At 51.3% G+C, this 24,843-nt stretch overlaps 1 protein-coding gene across 1 annotated transcript in view; it reads right to left on the bottom strand.

Moving 5' to 3' along the window:
* CSMD2 (CUB and Sushi multiple domains 2) overlaps positions 1-24,843 on the bottom strand; it is a 248,493-nt gene that overhangs the window by 153,190 nt on the left and 70,460 nt on the right. The window contains 1 exon segment of the mRNA XM_066204225.1: positions 22,457-22,664. Within this exon segment, the coding sequence (XP_066060322.1) occupies positions 22,457-22,664 (208 nt within the window).

The raw sequence follows: 24,843 nt of genomic DNA, 5'->3' as shown, positions 1-24,843 counted from the left end.
ATCAGGACAATGAAAGGGGAAAAGGAGGGAGTTGGGAGCATAAAATCCACAGGGCTGGAAAAGGGGATAAACTGGGTTCGAGGACGGAGTGAGCAGGTCAAGGACGAGGCACCTCCAGGGATTCCCCTGGTGCATCGCAGCATTCCCAGGAGAATCGAGGTCCTAAAGATGGGAAACACCTGCTGAGCAGCCCCAGCTCCCAGGACAGAGACCTCCCTGATCCCTGACTTCAGGGCAGGAAAAAAAAAGAAAACCCAAAAAAGAATAAAGGTTATAGTTTGAAAAACCTCCGGGGTGACCCTCAGCAGTGCAGGAGGGATGGCAGCGGGTGATGAATTCCAGAGGGGAAGGACTCCTCATCCAGCTTGCCAAAGCCAAAAAGTCAGGTCTCCCAGGCTCTGGAATTCAGGCGCAACGAGGATTCAAGGAATTCTCAAGGAATGGAGTGAAAGGATTTTACCTTAAGAGAAGAAATCAACAAAAGTGGGTAGGACGTGTCCCATGTGTCCCACAACTTCCAACCCATCCCACCATTCCATGGCTCTACTCCCCACCTTTGCACGAGGAAAAACCACCAAACCCACTGCAGAACACCACAGAAACAGCTGAGGCACCGAGATTGGGCTGAGGGGAGCCACGGGCACACCTGAGCTACAGAAGGACCTGCTGGGATTCAAACAGAGCTCCTGAGCTCAGCTTTACACACCTGAGAGCACCTGCACCTGTGATAAATGCTAAAATTCACCCAAATATCACCAGATTATAAAAATACAGTATTTTCTATTCACTTTGGCATTTTTAAGGCCCCTTCCCCAGGCTGAGACCTTTCCCTGCCATCCCAAACCAGAGGGAAGAGCCCACGAAGCTTTTAAAACCCCGTGTCATTGTGAGAACCAACAAAGAAAATGCTTGAACCTTTTTCCTTCCTGCTGCTCCTGCAGGAATGGGAATCTTCCAGACATTTCAGCTTCTCCCTCCATCAGACTCCACACGGGTCCTCCACACCTTCACACGTCTGATCCTTTCAGCTCAGCTCTCAAATGTCAACATTCATTTACCTCCTAATTAACATCATTACGAGCAGTGACATTTTTCTCATCTTCCTGCTTAGGTTTGGGGTTGTTTGTTGTTTTTTTTTTTCCCCCCGGCGTGTCCTGATGGTTTCTGTCAAGAAGCTGTTTTCACTTGCAGCTTTTTTTAAAAGTAACAGTAAAAACTTGTTATTTCCAATGAGGAGCTGCTGTGTATTCCAGGGATTGCTCCTGACAAGGAGGGACTGGGAGCGCTGCTGGGAGCGCTCTGGCAACAGCTTCACCTCAACTTTAATTGCGATTCATGGAGAGTCTTCTCCTCCTGTTAATTTTCCTGGCTTGCCTTTGACGTTATCCCTCCTGGCATGGGATTTTCACCCACCACGGCAAACTGGAGCCAATTCCATCCCCTCATCAGCACTCATTAGCTAATGGGACAGGCAGAGCAGTGGCCAAGGTCTGTGAGGGGTTTCTGGGAGGTTTTGTGGCATTTTGGCGTTGATTTTGTTGGTTTGTTTTTTTTTTTTCATTTTGCCTCTTTGGATACAGTATTTTATCATCTGCTAAAATACAAGCTTTGCGAATTCTGCTTTTCACTGCAAATCCAGACAGGTCCACAACCAAGATTGAGTTTTCTGCCAGGACCGGTGGCAAAACCTCTCCTTCCTGATCAGGTCTGGGCAGTCTCAGGACACCTCTGGACCCTCTGCCCTGCTGAGAACAGGGCACTGAGAAGGTCTCAGCACAGCCACAGGCCTTGCTCAGGTTCAGGCAGGAAAATGGACACAAATCCCCTTGAATCACCAATTCCAGGATGTCTTTATGAGTATTCCCATTAAACAAATGCCTGGAGCAGCCACGGGAGAAGCTCAGCAGTGTCTTAACATGTGCAAAGCCTGGTTTTCCTGGGCTCTGCTCCCCACAAATGATTTATCCTCAACAATCACTGTTCCACATGAAAATCCTCCAATAAAAGAGGAAACTGGAGCAATAAAGGTGCTTTATTCTGGTCTCTCTGCCTGCAGAGGCCCCATAAAAGTGGTGCTGGGTTAAACCCAACTCCGTGCTGGAGAAAGGATCGATGGAGGTGTCCCCATCCCAGCACTGCCCTGTATTTATTCCAGCACTTCTATCCCAGATTTCCCTGGACCCAAATGACCTATTTTGATGGGAGGATGTAGGTAATCCAGGGACACGAGCAAACATTGTGCTGGGTTCAGATAAATGGCCTCGATTCAAAGTGAATTTTACAAATGACCCAGCCCAAGTGGGACAGAGCTGCCTTCATGTGCATTTTAACACAACGCACCCCTTAAGGCAATTGGGCTGAGCAGCATCAATTCCACATTTAAATATAATTCCTGGGGAGGATCTGGAAAGAACACAGGAAAAAAAAAAAAAAAAGAGAGAGAGGCTAAATAAACCAAATCAGGGAAAGAGCAAAAGAGTTTTATTTGTAGCTCCTGAACTGTGGGAATTGGGGAGGCTGGAAAGTCTCTTAGGCTGAATTATTGAGATAATAAAGCACCTGCTGAAGGGACCTGTGACTGCTGGAATGAAATTATTTCATTGCCCCAGAATAATCACCAGGGCACGTTCTCTTTGGAGAGCAAAGGAAACAAGGGAAGGGAGAGATAAATGGAATGCAAATCACCCTCTCCACTCGGAGGGGGAGCAAGGACATGAAAGGAGCGAGGCTGGTGAGAAAAACGGAGTTTATTTACCAGGCTGAGGCCACTGGAAAACAACCTGGAGTAAACACAGCAGGGGAACTGGGAAGTGTGTTCTGTCCAGGCTGGATTTTGCCATGAGCCTGATGAGTCCTCAGCCCCTCTCTGCTAGGATGAACCAGCCCAGCAATTACACAAGTCCTAACTGGGCTGGAATTACACAATCCCAGAGTGATCCGTGTGTAACTCAGGGATGACTCCCAACTTCCAAGGCTCCTGCTCCCCCATCTTTACCTTTCAGAGAGACAAGTTCCACAGAGCTGGGGCTGTTTCATAATTCAGTACTTATGCAATCGGCTACATATGAATATTTAACACTACTGGGAACTTCAATAAATCACCTTGTACTCGGAGTGAGTGGTCAAAATTTCAATTTGTTTTATTCATAGTCCTGTCCTCAGTCACAAGAATTCTGACGGGGACAGCCAAGCTCACCTCTGCCTGGGAACGACTTGATTTCACCTTCTGGAAACAACCAAACAAGCCACTGGGAATTTCTTTTCTTCCCAGACAAACCTGCAGAACCTCACTGCATTCCCATCTGCTAAAGCGTAATTAATGAGGGCTTTTAAACCCGCAGAACCTTTCAAATTAATGAAAAGTCCACCCAAATAAATTAGCCATGGAGTCCAAGGGCTGTGGATTTAAATAACAGTGGTTCTCCTGACAGGAACCAAGGAACAGCTGTCACAGACAATTATTTTTAGGGCTGCTACTAAACCATTTTCCCATTATCAGCTGCCACCTCGCAGCGGCGAGCGGCGGCTCCGCATTTTATCATGACAGAACAAATCCGAGGGCTCCGCTTCCCTCCTTGGATGTTACAGGTTTGTAAAACACCAGGTGAGAAACGGAGCCAAAATCCTGGAGCAGGGGCACGGCCCTGGGTGAAGGCATGAGATGTCACCACCACGGCTGTGACATCATCACTGCTGTGACATCGTCACATCCCTCCAGCCACCAGGGTTACAGGGACCAGGCCTGGCTCCTTCAGATTTGCTCAGGGGACCACATGTCACCATGGCACCTGCTGTGCCATGGCAATGACACAGAGAGACCAGGCCTGGCCTGTCCTGCTCAGCCTTGGGAACCTCCCGTCCCCACTGCACAGTGATGTCACCATGGCACATCCCAAAATTCCCAACACGAAACACTCCCAACTCATCCAAGACCTGCTGTGCCACCACGGCAACGACATACAGGGACCAGGCCTGGCCCGTCCTGCTCGGCCTTGGCACCCTGGCGTCCCCAGGGCCCGGCGCCGTCACCGCCGCCCACCCCAACGTTCCGTCCATTCCATCCTCGGGAGCGCTCCCACACCAACCCAAACCCGTTCCGCCATGCCGTCTATGACATCAGCACACCCCTCCAGCCAATAGCCTCGCAGGGATCCGCGCCGGCCCGTCCTGATTGGCCCCCGCAGGCCGATGTCACAGCCGCACGGTGACGCCGGCGCGGTGGCCTGGCCCGTTGCCGCCTTAGCGCACTCCAGCAGCCGGTGCTGAGGGGCAGCACGGCCCGGGGCTCCTCTGCCGCGTTCCCACCCAGGAGCCCCGGCCAGCGAGGCAGCGCCTGGAGCGGCGGCAGCAGCAGGAACGGCCCAGCCCGGCCGGTCGCACGCAGCCATGGCCCGGCCGACGCGCTCAGGCCGCGGGCCCAGCACCACCATGCTGTTCCGCATCACCATCCGGAGGCCCCGCGGCACGCTGCGGAGATCCGTGAGGGCGTGCCGCGCCCCCCGGGTCAGGAGGGGAAGGCGCTTCGGGAAGAGGGTCCGCTTCAGGTCCAGGCGGGCGCTGCCACCCTTCTTCCTCTTCATGGAGAGGCACCGCCAGCGGCTGCAGAGGAACTACCCCAACGCCACCGTGGTGCAGCAGGCCAAGAGGCTGGGCAGGATGTGGCAGAGGCTGCCCAAAGCAGACAAGGACATGTACAAGGAGATGGCCGAGGGCATGAAGGGCAGGAGGAACCACCGTAGGCTCAGGTCCAGGTCCACATCCAGGTCCAGGTCCAGGTCCAGGAGCAGGAGTAGGCCGAGGATGTCCAGCCGGAGGAGCGCCATGAAGAACCTCATGATCTCCTTCACCACCAAGGTGGCCAACCTGCACAATTTCCTCATGTCCTTCCTGTGACTGCAGCTCTTGCCTGTGATTGCAGCTCCCACCTGAGATGACAGCTCCTACCTGAGATTGCAGCTCCTCAGAAAGTCCCAATAAAGTTCCAAGTTTATTGCAGCAAACCCTGGCCCCGCTGTGGTGTCTTTGGGCAGGGCAGGAATTCAGGTTTAACGGAGCTGGCGCCGTCGTGGGCGGTGGAGAAGCTGGAGTGGGGTGGGGGTGGATGTTCCTGCACATCCACGAGGAAAACAGCAATGACTTCTCCAAACCAGGAGTTAAAATAGGCTCCTTCTGCAAAGGAGGGGATTTGGTCCTCCAGCAGCAGGTCCTGGAGCTGGGGAGGAGGCGCAGTGAATGCAGATGGGAAACAGGAGGGTGCAGGGAGCACGGGAACATGGCTTTTCCCAGGAAAAAGCCTTGGCAAAGGTGCACAAACTCAGAGCCCAAACCTGCACAGATCCCTAACCCCGCTGGAGGAGCCTCAGAGAGGTTTTTCCTCTTGACCACAGCCTTTGTCCAGGTTCCTTTAGGGATGGTCACAGCCCGTTCCCACGCAAGGTCACATCCCAGAGTCCCAGTTCACTGCCACGTTTTCCCCAAGCTCCACAAGTCTCCAGCAATCAACTTCCAAGGAGTTCCTGTCTCTCATTCCACACAATTCCTGAGGAGTTCCTGTCCCTCATTCCACACAGCTCCTGAGCAGTTCCTGTCCCTCATTCCACACAACTCCTGAGGAGTTCCTGTCCCTCATTCCACACAACTCCTGAGGAGTTCCTGTCCCTCATTCCACATGGCTCCTGAGGAGTTCCTGTCCCTCATTCCACATGGCTCCTGAGGAGTTCCTGTCCCTCATTCCACACGGCTTCTGAGGAGTTCCTGTCCCTCATTCCACACAGCTCCTGAGGAGTTCCTGTCCCTCATTCCACACAGCTCCTGAGGAGTTCCTGTCCCTCATTCCACACAACTCCTGAGGAATTCCTGTCCCTCATTCCACACAGCTCCTGAGGAGTTCCTGTCCCTCATTCCACACGGCTTCTGAGGAGTTCCTGTCCCTCATTCCACACGGCTTCTGAGGAGTTCCTGTCCCTCATTCCACACAGCTCCTGAGGAGTTCCTGTCCCTCATTCCACACAACTCCTGAGGAGTTCCTGTCCCTCATTCCACACAGCTCCTGAGGAGTTCCTGTCCCTCATTCCACACAACTCCTGAGGAATTCCTGTCCCTCATTCCACACAGCTCCTGAGGAGTTCCTGTCCCTCATTCCACACAGCTCCTGAGGAGTTCCTGTCCCTCATTCCACACAGCTCCTGAGGAGTTCCTGTCCCTCATTCCACACACAGGATTTTGTCAGTGACTGCACACCTGTAACACCAGGACACAAAGCCCGTGGCCAGCAGCTCTCCCTGCTGGGAAACCTAAAATCCTGAGATATGGCCCTAGGATATGGCTACAAAGGCTGGGGATAATCAGGGAAAACTGCAAGGCTGCCACGAGCTGGTAGCAGAGTGTTGAAGTGAGCAGGGACAAGAAATCTCACTTTAATGGTTCTCCTGCCTGCACGGCCGCTGAGAGCCTGACAGGATCCATCAATTAAAATCTATTCCCAGCTGCAGCAGCCGTGGCTCCAGCAGAAGGAGCAGCTATTTTTGGCACGTTACAAATATGAAGTGGTCAGAAAGGCCCCAGATATCACCCAGCCAATTACGCTTTCCACGGAATCTTTGCGTTCCCCCATCCCTCAGCCTGCAAAGCTCCATAAACGAGTGGCACTCAGGCAAAATCAGGCCTGGGGAAGTTGGAACATGGGTTCCACGCAATTGAACCCATCAAACAGGACTGGTGCTGAGGAACGGCTCCAAGTTCCTGCAGCTCTGCCTGCAAACATCCACTTTTGACGAGCACGCCCCAATAAACTCCCAGTCTGGCCATTCCCACCAGTCCCTTCAGCTGAAACGCCACCTGAGAGGCTGAGGGACCAACTCTGCCCGCTCTGAGCACACAATAAAATTCCAGTTATCTGCAGCAGGAAATCTTCTAGTGACAGGGAAACAGGAAGGGATGGGAAACAGCGCGCTGGAAACTGGTTGTTATCCACCTGGATGGGTTTGCCACTAACGGTGTGGAGACCAGAGATGGAAATAACCGCGAGAGCAAAGCATTAACAAGGAGAAATAACAGTTTGGGAGATGCCTTCCAGCAGCAGAGAGGAAACAATGACCCTGGAAGAGCTGCAGGCAGCCGATGGAGGAGGCAGGGAAGTGATAAATATGGATATTATGGGGGGAATGTTTCTCGGGGGCCTGGGGTGGGTTCCTTCCCCAGATTTCCACACTGTAGTTAAAACCTGCAATAAACCAACTGCAGAAAACGGTTTCTTTCAATATCGGCACAATTTTGGCTCGTTGGGAGCCATGACACCTTTTTCATGTGCTCAGAAACTAACCTTAATGGCATTGTTACACACCCAGGAATGTCGTTTTTGTAATAATGCTGCCTGTGTTGTCATTTCTCGGAGAAAAATGATTTAAAAACACCTTGGAAATTGCCTGGACAACCTTCCCTTCACGCCGGCTACATGGATTCATCTGAGAGCTTCCCAGGAGGGGATTTGCTGTCCCTGCCCTCTCCATGTGGGGGCTGCAAAGGGGATGAGTTTCAGAGCAGAAGGGAAAAGCCAGGAGTGACAGATCTTTACCCAAAACCCTCCGAAATCCACTTCCCTGTGCCTGAGCAGGGGCACAAACACACACCTGCCACCACAGGTGTCAGATCACAGCTACGTGACACACGTTTGGGACTTCAAAGTCTAGGTACACAGCCCAGAATTCCTGGTACTCCCCCACACCCGAAGTGAAAAATCCAATTACTGAGCACAAAAGCACCAAGACGTGGCTGCTGCACTCGTGGTCCCATCGAGAGCTGTGCCTCTGCAGAGATCCCCTCTTGTTGTGAGGGAACAATGGCACTCCAGCCCTCCTCCCTCAGCCAGCTCCACTCTCCTCATCCCAGCAATTTCCATTTTTGTGTGCACGAGGAGCTCTTGTGTGGCAGCAATAGCAGGGGAAGCACTGGAGGACTCGGGAACAGCAGATTCATTTAGTAAGTGTTCGCTGCAGTGACGCCCCCACACGGGGCCTTGTCCGTGGATACACCAGGAGAATCCCACAGCTTGGCACCGAAAGAAACCACCCAAACCAAGCCCTGAAGTTCTTTCTTGAGGTTGTGGGGAGGATTGGAGCCTCTGAAGAAGCTGCTTTGGGGTTGAGGCTGTGCCAGTGTCCCCAGAGGGTGATCAGAGTAACCCCAGCGAACCCCAACAGCAAGAAGGGATTGGAGGGGGACCCTCTTCTCCCTTCTTGGCCACTCAAAAAGGTTTTTGGGACCAATCCACTGGCAGAAGCGTGCCCTAAATCCCCACTTAGGAACAGATTAATTCTGGATGACTAGGAGGCTTCGCAGGCTCCTCGTCACGCGTTAACTGAGATGTTACAACTTCAACACCCTTCGAAAAATCAGAGCCTGGATAGAGTTCTCCGCTCGTTAACTGCCTGCCAAAGGATCCTCCTTGCTCTCAAGAATCAATAACCTGCTTTTGTTCACAGCTTGATTTTAATGGCACCAAAAAGCCACAAGACGCTGAGAGGCACCAGGACCGCGGCGAGGGGAACAACAGCTCGGCTCTTTGAACAGCTCCCTCCTCATGCTGCAGGCAGGAGAGGCACAGATTGAGCATCTCCGAGCTCATCCCCATCTGCACAGCTCGGGGAGAGGCAGCGCACCCTGCCCCCCCTGTTAGCTTTGATTTACATCACACAACACGGCAGGAACAAACTCCTTCCCCCCACCAGCCCAGCCCACACCGGGGATGCTCCCAACAAGATTTTCCAGGCTCTCCCACCTCCAGGGGCAGGCACAGCTGATGTCCCCTGCCCTGCAGTCCTTGGGGACAGGGAATCCCCAGCCCCAGTTTGAGGGGAGATAATGAAATGGTTTTTCCCAAGTGCGCCACCCCCACCGAACTCCAAACCCATCTGTTGCTTTTAGTTTCCAAAAAAAAAGAAAAAAAAAAAAAAAAAAAAAAAAGGGAAAGCAGCAGCTGAGTTATCAGAAGTGCAAGTGGAGCAGCAGCTTGACAGACCCAGTTTTGGCTCCCCCAGAATTCTGCATTTACATTGACAAAACACGGGTTTGCTCGTGAACCTCCTCGTTCCACTTAAAGCCACAATGTTCCAGTTCCACCAGAATCCCCGGGAGGAGTTCCATCAGGCAGGGACGGGGAGCAGTGCTCATGGGGAGGGTGTCACACACCCCAAAATGTGTCAAATCCCCCACAATTTGGGCAAGGTTTTTATGGCCAGGGCTGACCAAACCTCCCGGGCTGGAGAAATCCCTGCAGAGTTCCCCGCCTGGGCGAGATCCAGCCCTTCCTCCCAGACACACCGAACTCATCAATCCTCCCTCTGCTCTCCAGACCAAAGCTCTGGCAGGGCTGAGCATCACAACCTGAGCTCAGCAGGGCCCAGGGCCGCTCCATCCCTGGGTGCCCCGTGGCTTTCCAGGGAGGATGAAGAGCTCTCGACACCCGAGTCCGCAGATCCGAGCTGCCAAGGCAGCAGAACGAGAACTGCACAAGGGCAAAAATGTCCTTTTTTTAAGGCACTCTGTGGGTGACCTTAACACAAAGTGAAGTCTTTCCAACTGCAGAAACTCTTGAGCGCTGCCAGTGGGTTCTGCTTTATTATTTCCTGCTTTTTAAAGCTGCTCTCTGTCTGCCCTTTGCTGCTCCCAGCTCCTCAGAGATCAATCTGCACCTTCTCCACTCAGCCTCCTCGGCTGATGTGAGTTGTGTCACTGCTCACTCGCCTATCATTGCCTATTTCCAAGGGTCTGATCAGATAAAAAAAAAAAAAACCCTGAAACGTTCCCCAGTCGGAAATGCAGCAGAATTCTGGGCAAGGCAGCAGACAGTGGAAAAAAATAAAAATCCACCTTCACAGCGTGGGGCCAGCGATGTTCTGTGCCTTCATTAATGATGTGGGAGAGGGGGCAGAGCCCTGCACGCAGCACAAACCCCTGAGGGACCCCATGGGCACGTTCCCACCCTGGAAAAGGGGGGAAAAGGGGAAAACAAGGAGCAATTCCTGAACAGTTCAGAGGGAAACACCACGTCCTGCCCCAGGGAAGGAGAGATTCCATGGAGCTGGCAGAGCCCTGAGGTTCCTGAACCAGGCAGGACAGTGTCACCTCACAGCACAGCCAGCAGCATCCTGGGCTGCAGCCAGCCGTGAATTCTGTGGAATTCTGGAGGATCTGAGCAATTTTTTTTTTTTCCCAGGATCTCCCTGCTCAGCTCAAGCCAGGGCACCTGACAAGAACCTGCAGCCCCCGTGCAGTGACAACTTTATTTGTGCTGCTGCCTTTAAATCAAAGCCTGGGGCAGCCTCAGAGCAGCCAAATCCGCCAGGAAATTCCCAGAATTCTCCCCAGTTTCGATGAACTCTCTCCCCTTTCAACCAATAAAGTGCCATGAAGAGCCCGTTCCGAGCTGGATGTTGCTGATGGCGTTTGAGGAGTGCAGAGCCTGCTCCAGGTTTTTTGGACTGGATAAAATTTGGGTTCAAAATCCTGGGTTGGATTAAATTTGGGTTCGATCCGGCTTTGCTGGGAAGAGTCTTCAAAGCACCGACTCTGCAAACTCTGACCCTTCCTCACCTGCAAGTCCAGGGGAATTTTAAAGCTCTGCCAGGTCAGGTTCTGGTCTCAGATTCCACGCACTCTGAAATATTTCCCACTGTTTCTGCTGCTCTCTCTAAACTGCTTTGGCATCGCAGGGAAAATATTCAAGGGGAGTAAGAAAGATGAAAAAATCCCAAATCCAAATGTTTCAGGCTGGTTTCTGTTCCAGACAAGGAAACCTCCAAGCTTCAGGATACAACCAGGAGCCCAGCCAAGGCTTTTACATGCCCAGAGCAGCTTGTTCTGAACAACATTTTTAGAAGGAAAACCTAAAAAAAAAAAAATCCAACTTGGAATCTCCTGAACTTCCCACCAGGAAACACCTTGGAGTCAGCGGAGCCTTGCTTGTCTTTCCCAGAGATGTGCTGCGGTCTTTCCGAGATTTAGGAAGATGGATTCTTGGCAGTTTGGCAGGAAAAACAAAATAAGTTACTTTCCTGGCAACTTGCTAAAATCAGAACTCGCATAAAGGAAGGGGAAAAATGCCAAAAGCAAAGCAAGGCCTGGCATCCACAGCAAATGCAGAATCCGTGAGTTTGTCCCTTTGGACTCAATTAGTCCAAATTTACAAAGAATGACACCCATAAAGATGTTAAACATTAACAAAACTTCTGCTAACTCGCCTCAAAATGAATTTTAATTGCAAGCTGTTTGATCCATTGCAAAATTTAATGAGGGTTTTTATTCTGCCCACCAAAATTCCGATGTATTAATTTCGGGCAAAAAAAAAATAATCTATAGTTCCTTAAAAGCCTGAGAGGGGAAAAAAAAAAAAAATCAATGACAGAATGTTCTAAATGCCAATCACTGAGATCGTTCTGCTTTGGAGTTTCTGGGCGGGGGGGGGCAGATATTGAGCTCAGCCTCTCCTGCTTCAACATTTCTGCTTTTAAATGGGTTTTTGAGGGGAATGTGGCAACACAGATCATGGGATTGTTAAAGCTGCAAAAGACTTTTAAGATGATGGAGTGCGGCCATCAGACTCAGGAGCTTTTTCTCTCTTCAGCTGGAGACGAGGCTCAAATCAGAGGGTGAAATATCAGAGTTTCAGAAGGTTTTTCCTGAGCTTGCCTCAGCCTGTGCACATCAAACAAATGGGAGAGAGCTGCCCAGCCCACGGGGACTCCCTGGATCAGGAGCCCCTTCCCAAGTGCAGCTCACACCCAGGGAGTCAGGGAACATTCCCAAATCCTGGGGCAGGGCTGCGACAGGGACCCAGGCACTGCTCACACCCAGGGAGTCAGGGAACATTCCCAAATCCCGGGGCTGGGCTGCGACAGGGACCCAGGCACTGCTCACCAGCTGGGAAACGCAAAGCCCGGGGAGGTTTTACTGGGAATATTCCAGTTTGCACTGGGACAGCAGAACTGGGAGCACCAACAGGTGTGGGCACCCACCTGGGCACAGGACACAGAATCTACCTGGGCACAGGACACACCTGGATACAGGATCCACCTGCCTCAGCACCCACGTGGGCACAGGACACAGAATCTACCTGGGCACAGCACCCACCCAGATACAGGATCCACCTGGCACAGGAAACTTTGGGCACAGCACCCACCTGGGCACAGAACATTCCTGGGCATACGACACAGAATCTACGTGGGCACAGAACACACCTGGGCACAGAGCACACCTGGATAAAGGATCCATCGGGCACAGCACCCCCCTGGGCACAGCATCCCAAGACCCACCCGGGCACAGCAGCAGGAAATCCCACGGACCAGCAGAGAGCCCTGAGCATCCCCAGTCCCCTCCTCGGGTCCATCCCAGCCCGGGAACTCTCCCAGGGGCGGGAGCAGCATTTCCAGGGAGCAGCTCCCGGCCCCGTTCCCTGTTCCACCGCCCCGCTCCCGCCCCCCTCTCCCAAATCAGCTTTGCCATCTCCAGCCTCCCCCTCACCCATCACAGAGCGGCTTTGAAACCCCTTTCAAGATCTCCCTCTCCTTTTCCCTTGCCTTTGATTCACTTCCAGGCTCTAGAAATTCCAGCGTGGCTTTGAACAAATATCCTTTGGTTTTTAAACTCACATAAAGCATCTGTGACTGGGGAAAAAAAAAAACCCAAAAACCCAAAAACCCGAATCCTCTGTGAACACTCCCCTTCCCACCGGGCTGTTTGGAGCACAGGGCACTGCTCCAGGATCAATGGGGGTAATTCATTCTCTGCCATTACACAGGGAACAACCTGATTTCCAAATTCCTTCGTGCCAACTTCCAGCCTGAAGCACTTCTGTTATTTTTTTTTCCCCCTTTTAAGAACAGCTGACTTATCAAAACCAGGTTTTTCCAAGAGAAAAGCACAAGCTAAGCCACATTATAATAATTGAAGCAATTCATTACCTTTATGCCTTTCTTTTTTAAGGGAGATCTTTAATGCAGGTAATTCTGGCTAAAAGAGCTAATTTGAGCCGCTCCATCATTTAAAGGATGATTATAAAATTAATTTAGAAAGAGTGGGAGAAAGACAAAGGGATAAAGGAGAGCAGGAAGGGATGGGTATTCCCCCTGTGCTCCAACTGGGAATTATCAAAGGAACGGGACTGTTTTCAAAGTGTAGAAAGGGCTGGTCGAGTTTTCAGGTTCTATAACATTTTGATTGGATTTTCCAGAGAAGCTGTGGATGTTCCAGCCCTGGAAGTGTCCCAGGCCAGGCTGGACAGGGCTTGGAGCACCCTGGGACAGTGGAAGGTGTCCCCGAGGCAGGGGTGGAACGGGATGGGATTTAAGGTCTCTTCCATCCCAAACCCCTCCATGATTCTGTGGGAATTCCAGCCAGTAAAGCAATCCTTGGACAGGAGTTGCCAACAGCATTTTGTTTATTCCTAAATCCTCCAACATTTCCTGGTGCCCAGGGCATCGTCCTGATCCCCACTCCAAACCCAGCCACCAGAAAGGTCCCTGGGAGGCAAAAATCAACCCAGCCCCGCTGTGAAACAGCCAAAAGTGTCACAGCCAAGCCCAGCAGGAGCTGAAGAGATCCTGACTTGCCAGGACAGACCTGAACTGTGCCAGGGAGCAAAAACCCAGCCCAGGGTCTGCCTCCATCTGGGCTTTGGGCAGCCTGAGCTGAGCTCACTCAAGCGCCTGCTTCTAACAACTGACGGGACCAGATTTCAGTCTGGGACACTGAAATGTCCCCGTGCCAAGAGCCGCCAGTGGTGGCAGCTCCCAGGGCGGGAAAAAACTGGATCTGGAAGCCTGTGGAATTCATGATTATCACAGGAATCCCTCCCTGACAGCCCATTCATTCCCAGAGCCAGGTCTGGGACTAATTCCTTAAGGAAACATCAAGGCCTGGAAAGGAGAATCCTGCCCTGCCCCGAGGATGCTCAGCTGAGGTTTCACCCCTCAGACCTGACCCCGCTCAGCTGAGGCTGCACTGACCAACCCCAAACTGCTGCCAGAGCAATTCCCTCTCCCTTCAGGAATCCAGCAGCTCCCGGGAACAGCTCAGGGATCCAGAATGGAAAACAGACCCTGCCCTTCCCTCCTCATCCCACTGAGCCCTGCCAGGGCATCTTAAGCTTTTAAGGCAGTGGCAGCAAAGCAAACAACAGGAAAAAAGAGGCAATTTTTGCCACATTAACTGCAAGGATGGGACTCGAGGACAAGAGGCCCCCAGGCCTGGACTGGAGCTGGAAAAGTTTGACTAAATTATAAATAGATATGGGGTTGTACTCCAGATGTGTCAAGACACAGAGATCCCAGGTATTTAGGGAGCTGTCAGGATGAACAAATACAGCAGAGCACAGTGAAAACACACCAGGAGTCACAGATACAACAGCCCACCTCTGAAAACACACCAAGATTAACAAATCCCAGCTCTGAAAGCACAATTCCAATTCCTAATTTCAGGCTTTTCCACGCTGTGGCCACACTTTGTTTCCTCCGCCCTCTCACGAGGAACTGCACCGACGCACGCTGGTGTTTGAAACGCTGACATTTTCCTCCCCTGAGGCCCAGACATCCCCCAAAATATGATTTTAAGGACAGAGAGGTGAATTCAGCACGGAATGGATCCATCAGCGGTGATTCCCAGCTCCAGGGAGGGATGGAAAGCGAGCCCAGGGATCCGGGGAGCAGCTGCAGCAAACCCAGCCAGGGAAAAGCCAGCAGGCAAAAGAGCATTTAAACCAGATTTTGTGAGGCAAGCTGACATCTGAAAACAAAGCGATTTCATCCTTGAAACAACTTGTAAATAGCAGGAAAAACATCCCTGAGAGGGGCCTGGAGAAAGCCCAGCAGGGAGAGGCCTTTGAAAGCAGCCGAGGTGTCTGCGCTGCTCCCTTTGAAGCTGCAGATAAGGGAGGGTGTAGAACACGAGCGTTATCAGCTCCGGCAGACAGATCCTGACACCAAAAACAGCTCCCTGGATCCCCGAGACCTCCCCGCACGGGCACAGCCGCAGCCCGACGTCCCCGAAGTGACAGGAATTGGTGTCTGAACACGACAAACGGCGCCGGGAAGGCACAGACAGCTCCTGGAACACCTCGGAGTGAAGGCACTGATCCTTCCCCACCAACGTTTGTCCAAATCCTCGCCTGAGCCGGGAGAAGTCGGTGTTCTGCTGTGACAGTGTTTTAAAGAGAATCCCGAATATCCGACTTTTTACAGCCCGGAACATCGTCTGCGCTTACTTAAAGCCTCCTTCCCCTGCCAAACCGGGGTATTATTCACTGCTTTACCGTCTGTATTTTTGGGTCACATCCTGAAGGAGGTTCCAATGTTTTTCTCAGCTTCCAGCCAGGCGTGTCAGCCTCAGCCTCAAACAAACCCTCTCTTTAGATTACAGCTACTGAGGTTTCTTGCAAAAAAACTTTTTTTTTTTTTTTTTTTTTTTTTTTACTCTTCCGACGTGTGTTTGCAGGACAAACACGGAAAGGAATTAAGAATTAATGACCTTCAGGGATTTTTATTTTCTCCCTCCACTATCACAGGCTTCCCTGCCCCTCCATCCCTTGGGATTCAGGAGCACACAGCCGTGGCCTTGCCATGGGGATCTTTGCCCCTGAGGTGACCAAACAACAAAGAACGGACAAACTGGGATAAAAAAGGGACAATTAAACCATTATCAAGGTCGGTTTTTTGCCTAAAAGCATCTCCTTCCCAGTCTGAATATTCACTAAAAGCTTTCCACTGTGCAGCAAATGGAATTCATCCTGCTAATGCACGGAAAAGTAAGACTGGGGGCAGAGAGGGAATGGGATCCGATCCTGTTTGATGGGGTTGAAGGGGAGAGGTGATGGGGCCGATGTCACAGCAGTTTCCCTCTCCCTGCCATGTCCCAGGGCAGGATTTGGGAAGCAGATTCCTTCCAGGAGAAGGAATGGCAGCCAGGAACAGAGGGAGAAGCGGATTCTGCTGCTCCGCATTCAGCCACAGCCCCGGGAAGGAGCTGAAACCTTCCCTTCCCTCCAGGAATATCCACAAACTATGGAACTCCTCCAAAACTCAGCATTCCTTCCAGCATTCCCGGGTATTTGTGCAGGGCCAGGAGCTCTGGGACAATGTGGGAGCACGAACCTCTCTCTGTCCAAAGCATTCCCAATCCTCGGACTTCCCAAGAGCACCGAGGATGTTCAGGGCTGGTTGGAATTCCCTTGGGAAGGCATCAGCTCTGCCTCCCGAAATCCAGGGCTCCCCTGACCACCAAATTCCTGCTTTTCACAGAGGAAATCCACGTTCAAATAAGGCCTGGAGGGCAGGAATTCCAAAGGCTGGGAGCTCCCCACCGCAGCTCCCAGGGATTGGAACATGCTCTGGTTCCAACTTCTCCGGAATGTTCTCTGCAGGGAATGCACCTTCCAAGAGAAAAGGGGATTTTGCAGGAAGACCATTTCCCCACTAAAGCAAAGCTTTAGGGCGTTGAAGCCTTTGTGGGATTCGTCTCCAATTAAAAGCACACGAACACTCGGGAAGGAAAATGACTGAATTAAATAAGGAAGTCGATTTTGCAGATCCCAAAGATGATGTAAGGGACGTTTAAATAGGGATTTCAAAAGTCACCTCATCCACGTCTCCCAGCCCTATGGAAAACACTTCCCGTGGAAGGAAAACATCTGAGTATTCCAGATAGAGCACCCAGGAGTTCTTGCAATAAGGAAGCTCCAATCACTGCACCGGGAAAGGAAACTTTCCCATTTTTTCTGGGTTTTAAGTGGTGATGAAAGAAGTTCTTTCCAGAACACACAGAAACCTTCCCAGCTCCAGCCTCGTGCACGCCCAGGGCAGGATAGTTCTTGTCAACTTGCAAATAAAAGCTATTACAGCCTGGAAAAAAACCTCTGCCAGAGAGTGGCAAGAGTGAGACGAGAATCGTTGGGAAAGCAATTCTGCCTTTCAGAATCCCTGCGAGGAGCAGCAGCTGCTGGGGAGGCACGGGGGACTGAGAGGGACCATCCTCGGATGCAACGATCCATTGGTTCTTAAAGAATGTTTAAAAAAGTAGTTTTTTAAAAAAGACACCATTAGATGTCCCCGTGCTTCACAGGTGTTTGAGCTCTGTGATTTCTGAATCTCAAGGATTTCTAAATCCTTGCTGTTTGTCGTGAGTGGGAATTTCTGAACCACAGCAAAAGGCCAAGAACCTGCTTTTCAGATTCTTTGAGAGAAGCTTCTGCAGATTTTTCTGCAAATGAGCAACAAGGCAAGTAGGGACTGCCTGATCTAGCAAAGCATTCTCTAGAAATACTGCCGGAGATGAAAGATACTGCTCTCAAGCCACACTGCAGTCGCTTCTGCTCTCACGTATTGGAAAGGGAAAGGAAAGGGAAAGTCTGGGATGCCAGGAAAGGACTGCAGGATCCTGCAGGGTCATCCCAGAAAGCTGCACGAGGAACACATCCCAAAGCGCAAAACCCGGAGCCAGAGCCCTTCCACGGACTTCACAGGCAGCTCCGAGATGAAAAGTGGGAGCTGAGAGCTCCGAGGCCGGCACGGCAGGATCAGAAGCTGCTTTGATTTAAAGGGAATGGGCTGGTCCATCAGGAGCCCACGCTGAGGAGATTTCTCACCACCCACCATCGGCACCGTGTGAAGCTGTGACCTCCAGGACCCGCAGCTCGGAGAGCACCAGGCGTGTGGAGAGAGAGAGGGGCTGGCCAGAGGGACGGGATCAGCTGCATCCACAGGGAATCCTGGAGCATCCCAGAGCTTTAATGACTTTGGGGAGCCACTCAGGAGATGGATTTAGGTGGTGGGGAGGGAAGGGTCAGCTGGATGTCGTGAGGGGAAAAGGAATTTGAGAGGAGCTGCTGGAATGCTGGTGGCTCCTTCAAAAATTTTCCCCCAGACTCAGCTCTCTGCAGGAACAGGGAAATCAGAGAAGATGGAAAGGAGGGAATTTCAGGAATGCTCCTCCAGGAACGGCTGATGGCCCCAAGGAGTCTCAGAAACACGGAAATGAGAGAGAATTTCAGGAGTTCTGCTCCTGTAAGGGCTGACGGTTCCAAGAGGTCTCAGGAAATGAGAACCTCAAAAATGCTCTTCCAGGAAGGGCTGAAGGGCCCAAAGGGGTCTCAGGAAAGAAGAGAACTTCCGGAATGCTGCTCCAGGAAGGGCTGATGGCCCCAAGGCATCCTCTGGGCTCAGCTCCAGAAAAAACCCGTAAAATCAACCAGAGGAACTTGGAATTCCGAGGTTCTTGGTTGTCCCAGGCTCACTTCGTGCACGGGCGCTTTTGTTTTCACCCACTGCCCAACATCTGGAGCACAGCGAGGTGCCTGTGCTGCCTTCACATCTGGCACAGCTGTGCTGGAAGTGTGTGCAGTAATTCACATGCAGGGGCAGGTTCCTCTCCCAGGAAATCACGGGACGAAGCCAAAAGGAATTCGACGCAAATGAAGTGGAAAAAAAACAACAACAACAAAAAAAACAAACCAGAGGAGAAGGAAAGATTTTGTGCAAAGGTGGGAAACGCAGCGCCCAGGCTGAAGAGGCAAAACAAAGACGAGGCACTGAGGGGGAGGAACTGAACTCAAGACAGGAATAAACTCCCTGGATCGGGCCATTCCTCACTCCCAGCCCTGCTTCTCCCACCACATCCCCTCAGCACGGGATTACCAGCAGAAAACCAAGGAGCAGAAACTGGTTCCCAGGGGGAATGACAAGGGAAGGCTCAAGGAGTGGGAGGCACTTGGGGGCAACGTGACAGCTGATGCAACTTTCCTAAAATAAACCCCAAAAGGCTGGGAGCATTCTGTGCTCTGAAGCCCACGATCCCAGGAAAAAGCAGCAACAGCAGCACAATTCCCAACGAAAATCCCAGTCCCTCCCACCCACACAAAACACAACAGGGATATAAAAGACCTGGAAAGCCTCGTTATTAAAGCATCCTGAAAGTAAATTTCCCACCTAAATTTTCCAATCAGGAACATCTCCTGAAGCTCCAGGACACCAGTCTCTGTCAGAGCCACATTTTGGGGTGTTCTGTCTGACAGGTTTTTGGGGTGTGAGGCTCTGAGCAGGTGCCACAAACCAGGGACAACCAGCAGCAATTCCCAACAGCCTCAGCACGGGGAATTCCCAGCTCCGGCAGGTCCTGGCACAAAGCACACCGCCAGGCCCTGGGGGATGTTCTTCTTTTCCATGGATTTAGAGGGAGGAATTGCACGGATCCTGCCACATCTCTCAGGGACAAAACGAAGGGAAGAGAACCCCAAGTCTGGAAGCTGAGAGGAAGTCTGGGGGTGAGGATGCCAGAGAATCCCAGAGTGGACCGGGCTGGAGGGGAGCTCAAAGACCCTCCTGTTCCCACTGGAGCAGGTGCATTCCACACCCTGGGGACACAGGATCACACCCGGATGGCCTGAAGGAGAACAGGGCAGCTCCTGCCGTGCTTCCCATGTCACCTCCCAGCCTGGGGACCCCACACTGCCCTTCCTGATGCCACAGGCTCATCCCACCCTGCTCCTTCCCCCTCCTGCTCCCTGCTCAGCTGATGCCTCAAGTTTTATCTTCGGTGTATTCCAGGTTCTGTGGTGCCCAGGGGTGCGGCTCTGAGCTCACAGTCAGTGTCACTCAGCTCTGCACACAGCAGGGACACAAAACAAATCCTTCTCCTGCTGCACACCAAGGACAGCTGGGACAAGTCTCCAGGCCCAAAAGCACAAACAAGGGTGGGCTGGAGGGAGGAACGAGAAGGATGGGACCTCACAGCCTGGAGCTGGGATTGGACAATTCAACCCCAATGTGCAAATGGACCAAAACTTATCAAACTGTGAGACCTCGTGACCGTTTGTCCATTTTGTGCCCATTTTGGGTCCACCCTGGGTGCAGCCCTGGCCAGGCTCTTGTCCTGCCCAAGGTGTACCCTAAAGGCCTTTCAATAAATCTCTCCTTTATTCTCCAGCTCTGCCCAGTCTCTGTCCCAGCCCAGCCTTCCCAAGGCGTCACAGCAGGATTTTATTTCTCACCTGTCAAGGCTCAAGGTCTCCTGACAGAGCCCGTGGGAGCAGCTGAAAGAGCTGTAAATGTGTGATTTTTATTAATCTGTCTCAAACAGCTCCTGCATCGCTGCTGCTCTGCCCGGCACAGCCCTTTCCCTTGGAATTCTTCCTGCAGGATTCACATCCAACAGGTTGGGGAGCAAAGGAAACCCAGCTCAGGACTCTCCAGGCCGGGGGATCAATGTGAAGGCACTTAAAGCAAGCTGGCTCATTAAAAAGAAAAAACAACAACAAAACAAAACACCGCCCCAAAATTCCATTTTTAAAGCCGGGAGGGTGAAGGATAATGCAGGTTTTTCTAAAAGCAGGTCAAGTCAAGGTTACTTCAAGTGCTGAGTTAATGGGCTCATAAATACCGTCATTAGGTGCCATTCCACAGCTTGGAAACTCACAGGAATTATCCTCCTGATGAAATTCGAGTTTGTTTATTTGTGCCCAGCCCTGGCCATGACTAAAACTCCTCAGAAAATGAAATATTTGAAATATTCAGCTGCGAGAGGCTTCAAGAGAATCGGCTGCAAGTCTCTCTGTCCCATTACCAATAATTAAAACCCGTTTTTGTTTTTTTTTCACAGGCAGAACTGGGGAAAAAGGGGGTTGAGATCTCTTCTCCTGCTGAATCACATCAGCACGGTTAAAGACGAGATAGGAGCGCCAGGTTTTTTTCCCCCTACGGGCAAAAATTATTGAGAACTGACTCATCTGAATTTAATTACCGGGCCAGCTTGGAGAGATGAGATTCCAAACAAGACTCCTTTGCAATTCCGCTGGTGGGACTGCGAAGTTTCCTTCAGGAATGCGAAATGAGATGCCCCGGAATGGGCCGGGGGCGGGAAATTCAGGGATTTCAGGGATGTGGAATTAAGGGAAGCGCCTCAAAAAGCAGCAACAGCTTCTGCCAGGGGGGAATTCCTGCAGGTGGGACCAGGAGATCCCAAAAAAGGGCTGAGCTCATCCAGGGAAAGGTGCAGAGTCAGGGATGCAGCACAGGCACACCTGGAGGGGGAGCAGCGATGCAAACCCATCATTTTTCCCTCCAACAAGCCCCAAAGTGACACCTGTAAAACTTAAACTAAGGTTAACCTCATTTTTAATGCGTGCACTACAGGCTCAGCTCAAAGCCAGGCTTACATTCCCCACAACTGGCATTTTAAAAGTTGTTGTTTTTTTTTTTTTTTCCCTGCTGTATTTATGAGGAGTTTATTAATTTTATTTTATTTTTTTTTTCCTCTCTCTCCCAGCAGGTTCCCTCTTGCCAGGCTTTGTTTTATTTTTGACATGACAAGACACAGCTCTGCTCTGGCAACACCTCCAGGCTGAATAATGTTTCTTAACCAACTCCATCCATCTTCCCAGCCAGCACAGCTGAGTGCCTACGAACCAACAGTGCCCTAAAATATTAATGCATTCTAATAAAACCAGCCAGGGCTTTTTTTTTTTTTTTTTATCATCAAACAGCAACATCTAATTTTCCAAGGGGGCCTGGGAACGGTAAACAATTGGTACGTGGTAAATGGCAACTTCCCTCCCATCAATACAGCCTAAACACTCCAATCCTGCTCCCTCAGAATCGCCAGCCAGGATAAATCACTCAAATAAATGGGATTTGCAACAGGATCCTCGCAAATAATCACCATTTAACTCGCCCCTGATAATCCCAGGCGACACCTGATCATTTCAAACGCTGCCTTCTTCACTTCCAGAGGGATGCTGGGTTTAAATCCAACTTCCAGGACCTTCCACCTGCTGCCAGTCAAGGTTTTTAACCATTTGCTGAGTGCAGTTGAGCACCGTGTCCAACACCAAAACCAGGAACACACCAAATTCCCTCTGCAGTTCCCCATTTCCCCTGCCTTCAGAGCACCAGGGTAGCTCCTGAATATTGGAACTATTGGCTTTTATCCCAAACCAAAGCAGTAGTTCTGAGAGCATTTTCCAGGCAACCCCTGGGAGGAAAGGGAGGGGTTGGAATTCCGTCTCCCGCCCCAGGGACAAGTGGATGCGGTGAAACATTTCCAGAAGTTCATCAACAGCAACAGGTTTAGCAATGATCAGGATTCTTAGCAAAACCAAGGCTTGGGTGTGGCAGGGTTGGAGGCGTTCTCAGAGGTTGGATGATTTTTGTTTGGGTTTGTTTTTTTTTTTTAATCTCCCTTCTCCTGCCCAGCCACACCACAGACTCTCACTGCAGACAACGGGGTTCGCAGCAGCAATGCTCGCTGCGGAGTTTGCCAAGCAAATCCCAGATTCCACAAGGAAGCCCCTGGGAATAACTGGGGATTTCCCCCTCCTTCAGGCCCAAACTGCTCCCTCTGACCACCCCGTGAAGCTTGGCTCTGCCCACACAGCCCACGAGCATCCTACAAGGAATTATTAACACCAGCAGGAACCTACCAGAGCGAGGATCCCTCTGTGCCAGCAACTTCCAGGACATCGTATCCATCCTCCAGCTGGAAATCCATGAAAACCAGGGCAATGGTGTCCCCGGGCTCGGCCAGGATGGTCCAGGTGCAGTCTGCATTGTTGCCATACTCCAGGGGGAAGTGAGGGCTGGAGATGATCCCGCTCTGGCCCCGCAGGGTCCCTCCACAGGCATCGTCAGCTGCAACACAAGGCGAGGGGTGAGCCCTGGAGAGCCCAAAAACCCAGAGCCAAACCCCTCTGCTGCGGTCAGGGGTGGTTTGGTACAGGCTGCGTGAGGCCAGCGTGTTATCAGCCCCACAAAGGTGTGTCCAGCTCTGAGGGGTCACCACCAACCTCCCAGGAATGGCTTAAGAATAATTAGCGAGGTGGCTGATTGGAGGTGCTCAGAAAAAGCAAAAAGGCTTTTAATAAAAGAGAAAATACCCAGGCAGAACACAAGGAAACCCCTCAGCCCTGCTAAGACACCCCAAAAAAAGGCACAGAGGGTCACTCTTTTAGGTAGGTAAGGAGCGAGGAGGAATTTTTGGCAGGCTGACCAATAGAAACAGTTACGGGCCTTGAGGTACATTTTTACTGCCCAACAGGCAAATTAAGGTGAGAGAAGCACAGAAGTTTCTGGTTCTTCTTCCTTAAAAGTTCAGGGGTGAAACTGAAGCTCTTTTCCCAATAGGGGAACACCTGCTTGGGTGTGGGGGTGCCCTGCAACATCAGTTCCCTGCCCACTCTGAAGGATGAAGATGGAAAACCCAGCAGGATCAGCCGGGGGCTCATTCCTGGCACGTCCCGGCTCGTTTCCCACCAAGCTCTTGGCTTGGTTTTAAACAGCCCCGAGTGCTCCTGAGGAGCCCGTTCCCGGCACATCTCCCCGTCAGACACAACTCTCTTCACTGGCCCAAAGAAATCCTTCAAACTTGGATGCATCTTGCACAGGACACACAGAGGGGCCTCCGAAGATCCACGGAAAACTCCAACCCACCCCTTGGGGCTGGAAGGAGCAGGAGGGGATGGAGAACAGGCTGAGGAATTTTCATTCAATGCCACATCAGAATTCTTCAATAAGGGACTACTCTGGTTTTTATGCAAACTCACAGGATCCAGCCAAAAAGCACGATGGTTTGGCGCTTTTTTTTATTATCATCATATTTATTACTAAGAGGGGAGTCCTTAATTTAAACTCCCTGACAATTATTTTTTTTCACTGCAGAAGGTATTTAACGGGGAATATATTCCCTTCCCATCCACCTCTGAACACACACTCCCTCGGTTTGCAGAGGCTGTTATTGCTTCAACACAATCCTACAACCTTCCCAAATCTGCTGGAGCAGCCCTCCCAAATTATTCTGGGCACGCACAGCCTCGGCAGCTGCTGGAGTTACAGTAAGACAGAGCACTTTTAATGAGATTATGCAGATCTGACATGCCCAAAATGGAGCTCCACAAATGTTCCCCGACTTTTCCTCTGGCTTCGCTGAGTTTTTATTTTCTTTATTCCGCCGCCCACCAGAAGCAGAAACCCACCAGTTCTGCTTCAATTCAGCAACAAGTCTGGGCAAAGGCTTCTCCCTGCGTGCATGGAAGTGTTTTCCTGACACAATGGGATGGTTTTGGGATCGTTTCCCGGCGCTCCAAAGGCTTGGCTTTGCTGGAGGTTCACTGGCACAGGTGAGGGCAAAACGGGAATTCTGCCCCCAGCATTCCAACTGCCAGCATGAAAATACAGCTGGGCTTGTGGGGCTCAGCCTAAGCCCCGTTTAGGCTCAGAGCTGGCCTTGTTTCACTCCTGAGGGCAGAAGAATTGGGCAGGAAGTGTGTAAAACACACAGGGAGACCATTCCAGGGATTTCTGACACGGGAATGGATCCCTGATCTGATCCCTGTTCCAGGAATTTCTGACATGGGGATCCCTGATCTGGTCCCTGTTCCAGGGATTCCTGACATGAGGATCCCTGATCTGGTCCCTGTTCCAGGCATTCCTGACATGAGGATCCCTGATCTGATCCCTGTTCCAGGGATTCCTGACATGGGGATCCCTGACCTGATCCCTCTTCCAGAGATTTCTGACACGGGCATCCCTGATTGGAACCCTCAACTTCCATTAGAAAATGAAATAACACCTACAAATACATTTCATGAACTTCCCAATGGCCACGACCAATGAGCCAATTTTAACAGAATTCCTTACAATCTACAAAGGCCACAAAGATCTTTTTGCTCTCAGGGAAAACTGAATTTATTAAATATATTTACTCTCCTTCAGGCAAGAGCTTTGGAGCCATCCTCTTCCCTGCAGAAGAAAGGGGAAAACCTTTTTGATAGGATGAAATTCCTTTCGCCCTTTGCTCCAAGAGCAAAGTTTC

The sequence above is a fragment of the Chamaea fasciata genome, unplaced genomic scaffold (genome assembly GCF_029207755.1).
Source record: "Chamaea fasciata isolate MVZ Bird 193981 ecotype frontalis unplaced genomic scaffold, bChaFas1.0.hap1 SCAF_26, whole genome shotgun sequence".
Lineage (NCBI taxonomy): Eukaryota > Metazoa > Chordata > Aves > Passeriformes > Sylviidae > Chamaea > Chamaea fasciata.
Note: the sequence above shows the minus strand (reverse complement) of the source record. Positions and strands in the feature narration are given on the sequence as shown.